This window comes from Adiantum capillus-veneris, chromosome 22 (genome assembly GCF_014529385.1).
Source record: "Adiantum capillus-veneris isolate H3 chromosome 22, ASM1452938v2, whole genome shotgun sequence".
Classification (NCBI taxonomy): Eukaryota; Viridiplantae; Streptophyta; class Polypodiopsida; order Polypodiales; family Pteridaceae; genus Adiantum; species Adiantum capillus-veneris.
Window position 1 is genome coordinate 42,433,967 of NC_140952.1, and position 9,836 is coordinate 42,443,802.

The 9,836-nt window shown below is 41.0% G+C and overlaps 1 protein-coding gene across 1 annotated transcript; it reads right to left on the reverse strand.

Annotated features, from left to right (window-relative positions):
* Positions 1–5,155: 5,155 nt before the first annotated feature.
* Positions 5,156–9,014, reverse strand: LOC147429224 (uncharacterized). Its single transcript, XM_086495436.1, has 4 exons — positions 8,542–9,014; positions 7,227–7,410; positions 6,592–7,111; positions 5,156–6,512 (listed from the first exon to the last, which is right to left on the reverse strand). The coding sequence occupies exons 1-4, from the start codon at positions 8,914–8,916 to the stop codon at positions 5,636–5,638; spliced, it is 1,956 nt and encodes a 651-aa protein (XP_086351562.1). The 5' UTR covers positions 8,917–9,014; the 3' UTR covers positions 5,156–5,635.
* Positions 9,015–9,836: the final 822 nt, after the last annotated feature.

The window sequence follows — 9,836 nt, forward strand, 5'->3', positions numbered from 1 at the left end:
TGGAGGAAGCATCAAAAAAGAAGAAAAAGTAGGAAAAATCAAAAGCGAAGTTGTGCTTATAGGTTAGAATGTGACATTGAAGTTGCTACAAATCTGAGACGTTATTGGAAAAAGGATTTTGAACAATAAGGTTGAGTTTACTTTGGGTGAATTATTGCCATAACCAAGTGTTAGTTTCATGGGAAGATTATAGATATCATAAAAAGAAAGAGGCAAAGAACACCATATTAGAGAGTTTAAGACTTTAGAGCCAATTTGGGAATCAACAATGTCTTGAAGATTTGGCCATATGGACAAATATCAAAGTGTTTTTTTAAGACCAAATCCTTACACAAGGCAGTACTTCTTCCAAGCCATGCTCTCAAAACTTTGGCTAAGATTTGACCATGTGGTCAAATCTTAAGCTCTTGTTGAAAGTAAAAATTGGGGAATTCCCATATTCACTAATATGGTGTTAAAGTCTCATTGAAATTATTCCCCCACAATCACAAGGTGAAGAAGAATCATTGAAGGCTCAAGGGATACATACATACAAGAAAAGGAATGTGATGATAATGAGGTATGATGCTACCAATCTTCTAGAAGAGAGAAATATGTTAGATTTGTGAATGAAGAAGAAGAAGATGAAGCCTCCCACAAAAGCCACTACTCTAAAATTCCTTGGGCAAGATCTACAACTGAAACTTTATTCAAGGTGGGTGACCTTGAGGATCCATACATTGTGTGGATAGATCATGGCTCCAAAATCAATCTCATGTCCAAGAGTCTTTACATGAAGGGAAAATGACCAATAGACACATATCATGGTTGGATTATTGGAGCTAACAGCAACTCACCAAGAGATTTGGGGGCTTTTGCGAATGTAAAGGTGACCATTGGTATTGTCAAAAAATGAGTAAAATTTCTTTGTACACAATATGTCTACTTATCCTCTTAATCTTGGGCAGCTATACATTACAATCATTTGTATGGAAACAAAGGTCTTGGATTATGGTTCTTCTTATGAAAGATGAAGAGTAAAGAAGGACAGTGAGATGTACAATTATTGACTATGTGTGTAAATCATGAAAGGAATCGTGACACTCTTTGAGAGTATCACCGAACAAGGCAAACAAAGAGTTTAACGACTACATGCAAATGAGGGGATTTGGACATGTACCATCGTCAAGCAGGATTGCAATGATATAGAAAGAAAAAGATTCTTGCTTGACCAGAATGGAGAGGAAGAGTTGTCTATAGGTTTTCAATCACTAACAGAGTGTGGGTTAGTATATTTCATGAATCTTGAAGATATGAACGTCCAATGTGTATATGATGTACATGCAAAGATGAGAAAAATGAGTTTTATAGAGGATAGTGAATGTATTTCAGGTTCTTTGAACAAGTTTCTTATGTAGATATTATGTATGAGCTAGAGGCTATCATGGGCTCTAGTACACAAAATGGATGCCAAGATGTGGAACTGTGCTCATGAAACCCGGGGGACTCACTCTATATACAAAATGAGACGCCACCTGCGAGTGGACAACATTGGTAAAACCCCTATATACGACTCAAATTAGGGAATATGACCCCCCTTTCTACGCTTATACGACAATCAATGAAGAAAACTATCATACCCCTATCTTATATATTTAAATGTAGGTCTCACATATCTAACTAAGTAAAACTAGTCAAAGAGTGTGTAGCAGAATAGTGTTTGGCAATGTACTAAGGAACCACTTATGTTAATAACTAGATGTACCCTCAATGTCTCTTAGTTTGACTGTCAAACTATGTGCTCGATGAGCCTGCACTTTGGCTACTTGTCCAATTTTGACACATCTAAATTACTCAAAAAACATGGTTATAACGTTGTGTTAGGTTCTCCGTGTAAATTTGCATCTATACAAACTCTTTATAGTTTTCATCGCTCAACAAAAGAACTATAATCAAAGAAGAAGCAATTGATACAAAATAGTGTTAGTTCTTGCATGTATCTTTGTAGATATTGACTCACAAGTTCGAGGGCAGACGCTTTTGGGAAGACAAGATTTTGAAACACAAATCCTTCCTTTCATTTTTTCCTTTTCTCACTCCCGCTCCCCAAATATGATACCTCTTTCCCTTATTTATAAGCTTGGGAGATAAATTATTGGGGGCTTGCCCCTAACTTATACGCTTATGTGACTTGTAACAAACCCCCTCCCCTACACTTACGTGGTGCGGTAAGTTTTCCATGGTGAATCCCCAGGGTCATGAAAATGTATGAAAGAAGTGATTGAGACTTTTGAAAATGAGGAGGGCTTCAGTGTCAATGAAGGAGTGGAAGTAGCGGTAGAGACAAAGTACAAAACTGTGGCAAAGAAAGTAAGATCAGTGGCCTTACCTTTACCATCTAATTGCAGGAAGAAGCTAGAACAAGCATCTTTACAGCCAAATTTTAGGGATCCAAAAAGATACAAGTTCACAATAGAATATTTAAAACACCTAAAGGTTGGCTATGAGGAGTTTTCAATGCTAGAAGAGAAAAAATATTTTAAAATAAATACTTTCAAGACATGATAAGGTTTTGTTTTTCGCCCACATAAGATAGGATCTGTTGATCCTAGTCTTGTTGCACCATTAATGGTGATCTTCACTATACCTCGTTTACCTTGGAATTTGCATCCAACTCCAGTTCCAAAAGCACATTTGTCAAAGCTAATAAAGCTACTCAATGAGAAGGTTAGCATGGTATTTTGAAACCTTCTTGTATATCATTCTCAGACAGCTGGTTCAATGTGCCCAAGAAAAATGGAGCTTTGTGTTTTAGGATATGCAACCCGTGAACACGATCACTGTTTAGGAATTTGAGTAGACCAATTGTGCATGAACTTACAAAGGTGTTTGTAGGAAGGTCTATTTACTCAATGAGAGATCTCTTCTCAAGGTATGATATTTTTTATCTAGCTATTGAAAGTAGAGCTCTCTTCTCAGGGTATAGTCATTTTAGCTACCTATTAAAAGTAGAAATTTGAAAACCATGAAAATGCCTTTGGGATTGGTAAGGATGTGTATCGTACCATAGAAAGAAACTAATTCGATAGCACATATAATGAATGGGATGAATAAGGTTCTTTTTTGCTTCATATCTCAAATCACAATGCCATTCCTTGATGATGTGACTACCAAAGGATGTGAAGAAAAAGACAAAGATGAAGCTATGGATTCAAGGGGTTGCCGTGAATTTGTTGCATAAAACATTTTATCAAGGTTGGAAGAAATATCATTCCAAGTTCCCATCCCCTTTTTGTCAAAGCAAGATAGGAACCTCGCACTTCAAAAATTAAAAACCTCTTCCCTCTATCTCTCCCTCTTTGAAATTCAAGCATACATTATGAATGCTCACCTAACCACTACCAAGGAGGAAGAAGCCTCGTGCTTCAAAAATTAAAAAAAACATCTTCCCTCCATCTCTCCCTCTTTGAAATTCAAGCATACATTATAGATTCCCCCCTAACCACTACCAAGGAGAAAGAAGCCAAATGTGCACGCAAACAATCCTTCAATACCTTGGAAGAAGAAGTCCTCTCCCTCCCCAAAGAACAAACCATTAGGGAGCTTTCAATACAATTAAACTCAAGTCTCTCTAAACCTTACCACCCCTTCCTTCCCCTCTTGTTCAAGCAATCCGCTTAAGCCCACCCCGCCAACATCCTACAACTCTCCTCCAAAAGCCAATTTCTCCACCCACTACACCCCCCCCCCCCCTAAAAAAAGGACTCAATCCATAGTCATGAAGCACCCTTATGAATCTACCCTCGAATCCACCTCCTCCCAAAGAACATTTTTTTACCCCCAAGATCTTCCACTACCTACCTTTCATACCATCCCTCGCCCCCACCACCTAATCCATAATCAATAAGAACCCTCATGAATCTCCCCTCGAATCCACTCCCTCTTAACCAAAAAAACCAAATACACCTACTACCCAATACAGCCGTGATTCTTGTTTACCTGCCTCAAATCCCTTAGCCTTCCACCCTCCACTGTTACACCTCCACTACATGGGTGCATCTCTTAACTCCAAGCCCCCCTCCTCTCACATGTGTGGACCTCCAACACCACCCCTACAATATTTACTTACAAAGATTACCTTCAACTCCCAACTCACAAAGGACGACAAAGAAGAATGTTTTGGCTACGACTTACAAACCTACATGGTTACAAACTCCTACTCTTTGGTAAGCATTTAGCTCTCATTGGATCTTGATATTTCCAATTTAGAAATACATACCCAAGCACCTAGAATGCTCTCCCTCCTAAAACGGTGTTGTTTGGCTCTAGGTTTGAAGTACATGACTCCCTCCCCCCCCCCCCCCCCCAACAAAGCTTTAACACTTCTAAATATGTATATAGCTATGGCTAGGAACTACAACATAAAGCATTTCTTCAAAGACCATCCTCACCTTTCAAGACACGCCCCCCCTATGGAAACCCCTCTTGACCAAATTTTTCTCAATAACTGCCATAACCTTAGCTTGTTTTTAGACTTCAATTTTTTTTCACCTCAAAACACTCACAATTTGTCATTAAAGCCTTATCTAGCCTCAAATCGAACCCTTTACTTGTCATAAAGCCCGCCAACAAGAATTTGGGCTTGGCTATTTTACCTTTGGATTGGTATTGTCACACTTCAATGATGCCTCCACTTATGAGCCTTGCCCTACCATACCCCTTCTCCTTTATTACCTCCCTTCTCACCTCCCTCACCATCTATTTTTCGCTCTACCTACATTGGAGTGCATCTTCATCCTCTCATCCCTTGCCAAGCCACTTAAGCCTTACCCTATTACTTCATCCCACAAACCCTCCATAATATCCCGGGACCAAATGTTCCTACAAGGGTTATATTTTTTAAAAAGACTCCATTTGGCTTCACTTGGAACTTTTTCCCACTCTCTGTACACAAGCAACATTTACAAAACTCCCCCATACTCATCCAAGACCTCATAACCTCCCCCTTTCACCCAAAACCCTCTTGTTTACTCTTAATGTGAGGCCCTTTACCCTATTATCCCAATCAACCAAGGCCTCTAAATCCTCAAGACTACCATAGCTAACCATTTTGACCCTCATAAAACTTATACTTTATCACGATCTCTCAGCAAAGCCGAAACAAACGGCAAGGTAAGAATACAATTTGAAATCTTACGGTGGCTTGCTGAAAACATGATAGAGTGTTTCTTAAGTTTGAAAAAGTAGTGCAAGACCAACCTATTTTCAAAAAAAATAGAAAGGTATTGCAGTCCGACACAAGGTTAACACAAAATAATGCAAGAGTCGGACTGCCTCCACCTAGGGGGGGTTGGGTGTGTGTTGTAATTTCAAAGTTGTAGGTAACTCTCCCCAAAAAAAAAATTACAAAAATGTAATTCTACACTAGGGAAAAGAAAAGTGTAGTCCCACCTCAAAGAGAATTATAGATGGGAGTGGACAAAAGAAATGGTGGATCATCACCCTCCAAAAGTTCTTCAGACGAGCTTTGGACAACAGGTAGTAAGGCTTGTTTTAACAAGTCGGCTTGTTGCATGATGACAATCTGGGCTCTTTTGTTCCCTCATACGACAGATATAAGAGCAGCACAGCACAACACTCTCCATAAGATGAGATATTAATCAATAAGCCAGGATTGGGTTGCATGGGGTTCACTGCCACTCTCAGCACTGCTTGAAGGATGTAGTGGGAATTCCTTGACTTTTTGTGGCATCGCCCCTGTTTCAAGAAATGCAATATCAGAGCTCACAGATTTTGCTCCAGGCTTACCTTCTAAAACCGAGCTTGAGGAAGCACCACCACCTTCAACTGGCATCGAAGCCAGATCCTTGCCTCCATCTTCTAAAGCTTTCTTCCCTTCAGCAAGCTTCATGGACACTCTCATACGCTCACTAAGTGAATCAGCAGTATCATCTACTGTAACTGTCTCCCGCATAAAACGTGCAGGACCTTCAGAATGAGCAGAACTAGGTGTCGAAACCCCTGCCTCCTCCAGTTGCGACTTCCCTCCAGATGAGTTTACAACAGACATATCTGCAAGCTTCGTCCGACTTTCCTCATCCATCAAGATGAAAGAGGCGTTGGAAATCCTAAAGTTCTTCAGTCTTGGCTCAAAAAAATTTCCTTGCGTTTCTGAGCTTTCAAGATCATGTTCTGTTGCAGCTACAAGCAATGGGGCAGGCTCGGTCCGCTTTGCCACTATATGTGGCGGCTTTTTCTGCTTTTTCCCTATTTCTTTCACTTTTTTGTCAGGAGCTGCCTTGAGTTTTACACCCTTAGGAGCAGCCTTTGGCCTTGCATCCTTGGCTGTTTGTTTTGGTTGGATACTGGTAGTCTTGTCTACTAGCTCTGCTGGCCCCTTAATTGCACTTTGAGGCTGTTTCCTGTCCTCGAGCTGCCAGGCCTGCCTTTTTTGCGATGGTCCCATCTTGATGTTAAATAACATTTGCCTCCAAGTTTTCACCCGTGGCGGCTGAGTCTGCCTTCTTGCCCACCTGCAAATTTACATCATAATGCCATAAAAACAACCAAGAGGAGACTGTGCCCTTATTCTTTTACCTAAACTAGCCCTACCTGGTTCTCCACAGCCATGCAAGAAGCTCGATGGTAGGCTTGGCGAGCTTCAAGCGCACTTCCTGCGTAATGCTCTCTTTCCAATACATCCAGCAAGCCACTGGCAGTAGAACGTCAATTAGATGCTGCAATTTCTCTTGCCATCGTCGCCGGGCTAGGATGCAAAAGAGGCAGAGAAAACCTGGGGCTATTGCGAGAGTGAAGACCGAAATGACAACACTTCTCCTTCCGAGGCTCTCAAGGGGCTGACTAGAGGTAGCGGTGGGAAGAGTAAGGTTACCAAAGCCAGTCAAGAACCACCAAGAATATATAGTGTGAAGCTCCGCACGTTGCCCGGTGGCAGAAGTGAAGCCTACATATGCATTATTCTGCATGTAATGAGCAAGGTCAAGGTCCATTGCTATTAAAGGTGAGGAGGGCTTCGTAGAGGGCGAATAAGCCAGGTAAACCCATATATGTCTGTTACCACCATCATAATCAATCCAGCAAATAATTTTTCTGCCCTCATTAAGTATGATACCTGCAGGTGAAAATACAGAATTCTCTTGTAAATCGTAAAGAAAGTGAAGCAAAATTGAGAAGGCTTGTATGCCTCCTTTCAGTAATTATGCAATTGAATTGCTCCTACCACTTGCCTAAAGAAGAAAGGTCATTAGTTCTCAAAGAAGTGACGGAGTTGATGTCAATGCCAATGTGATTATCATTTGGATCATGGAAAGGAGGGTTTTGATGAGTGTCAAACTCAATAGCAAAAATTCTGTTGTCTGCCAGACCGTTAGTAGAAGCATTGAACATGCCCAAATAGCCACCTGAGGATACCTGAAAGAAAACCCAACGAACGAGGTATGAGGCAACCATTCATGGCAGAACACTTAATCACCAAAACATTCATTATCCTAATATTCCAAGGAAACATTAGCAAAAACCTCAATTCCAATGAAACATTCCTTGTGAGTCTGAGAGTGGAAACAGAGGGATCTGGTAATGGAGAAGACACCTTGAGGTAACTTTGAAATTAAGAAGCTTACGACAAATAAATGTAGCCACAGAACCAGACAGAAAAATACTTCTAAGCTCTTAGCTCTTAAAAATTGCTGAAATACAAGGCTATTTGTTCCTAGCTAATCAATGGACTCCTCAAGCACTTCATAAACGAAACTAGCTCCTTACAAACTATTGCTAATCACCGAATCACCACGCAAACTCCACAACTTTGGATGTGGAGATGTAAAAGGAATGCCTACAAGAACTCGCTATTGTAAACCTAAAGGACTCAAGTATGGCCCTTAGCTGAGTAAAATTTTTAAGTAATAAGAATCACTCACAATTATAAGCTCTTGAATTTGTTGATCTTGACTTCAGAATTGAGTTTTAAATATACATTCCAAAACAAAGTACAAGTAGTATTGCTAATTAGGTACAAACTCTATAATTATGGGATAGGATTTTGTTGTGCACCTGTACGTGTAGAACCTTCACTTATATAGTACAGAGACAATGAAAAGAGGAAATAATGATTAAGCCTGGTCATGGTATGATCAACACTGTGGCAATTAGAGAGGTGTGCCTCACCATAGCCTATTCAACAGAATGGAAACATTTACAGCCACTGACGACATCATAGCTAAAAAGTGATGGGTCTGAAAATAAAATTCCACAATCTGTGGCCGGGAACATGAACAGTTGAACATGACATGCAAGATTCTTCTGCTGCCCATACTTTAAACAATCGAATCTTTGTGTTTTCCAACGACCGTGCTACAGAAAATGAGACATGCTACCATCATCTAGGGTATAATGAATGACAAATTGCAGCTAGCTAATCCCAATTCCAGTACCCTTCAAAGAATTACATCTATATGTGTGAGTATTCAAATAGTGACAGCCTCAGATTTTTTTCCTCATAGATCATCATGTTCAGCAAAAGAAAAAGTTCAAGAAAGGCAGAACCTGGAGGTTGTCATTGAGGAAGCTATCAGGGCAGATCAAGAAGGCAAGGCCATCACCGAAGAAGGCCTTTCCACGGTCAGTGTTCATAGAGAAAATGAAGGATGTATTGAAGGAAGCGACAGAATTATTGAGGGTGTTTTGGATTTGGAACCTGCTCTTGTAGAGGGCTCTGCCGAAGGTGAAATTTGCGTAAGGGTTGAGTTGAAGCCACCCATTTCTCTTGCTGATGGTCGTGTTTTGGAAGAGAATAACGTTAGCAGCCCATGAGTAGTAGTTGTGGGCGTAGAAGTAGAGACCTGCGCACCCACTTGCAGCCCAGAAGAGCATGCACACGCCCAGAAGCGCTCGTCTCTGCAGACGGAATTCCCCCACCATGGCCGCCTCCCTCTTGCTGCTTCAAACATGTTCTCCGCTTGCTGCGTGTTAGCGCGCATTTCCTCCACTCCAAGCTCCAAAGAGACGCTTCTCTCAGGTGGTTATGATTTAAATCCTATGCCCGCTCAGGTTTTGAGTTCAACACTGGTTATGAGGTCTCTTGGGGGTGCTTCTATGATGTTAAAAGTTCTCTTCTCTCGGACTGCACACGGAGACATTCCGCCAATCATCCAGTGAAAATATTATGCGCACATGGAGACATTTGGCCAATCAAAAAGATTCTGCCACCTCAATTAGGCCTGTGACTATTATGTGCACATGGAGACATTCGGCCAATCGTCCGGTGAAAAAGATTATGCCACCTCAATTAGGCCCATCACGCCTCTGTACACAAGTACGTCATCAATCAACAGTCATAGCATAATGGAGCCCTCCCTCCCTCCCCCCCCCTCCCCCTTTGTCATGAATCGACGGTCATATCATAATGGAGACCTCCCTTCCTCCCCCCCTTCAACACATTCCCATGAGCGTAGAGACGTACAAGAAGTGGGAAGAAATGAGAGAATATGCATCGCTACAACGTGTAAATCAAAGCAAAATCCATTAATCTAGGACAAAAGATCAAGTAACTACCACAAAGCAGAGTTCAAAATGAAAGTCAAAGAGAACAATAAAAACTTAGTGTCACTGCCCGAGTAAGTGCAAATGTTTTTTAAAAAGCCAAGACCTGTGGAAAGGAGTCTCTTAAGAGTAGTGGGGGGACTTTGCAGAGCTGGCACCCATCATTTCATAATGCTATATCATAGCTCACGAGGCGGTCAATTTTCAAAATGTGTATTGTAAGACGTCAGTTAACCAAAGAGGATTATTAATAGTCCAAAATGTATGCTTTTATGTATACATTTGTCAAATGGATGCAT

Excerpts from the sequence above, each read along its gene's own strand:
- LOC147429224 (XM_086495436.1), bottom strand. The coding sequence starts at position 8,916 with ATGGTGGGGGAATTCCGTCTGCAGAGACGAGCGCTTCTGGGCGTGTGC. Across the intron at positions 7,411-8,541 it reads TCCTCAATGACAACCTCCAG|GTATCCTCAGGTGGCTATTT; the intron begins GTTCTGCCTTTC and ends GTTTTCTTTCAG. Across the intron at positions 7,112-7,226 it reads TAATGACCTTTCTTCTTTAG|GTATCATACTTAATGAGGGC; the intron begins GCAAGTGGTAGG and ends TTTCACCTGCAG.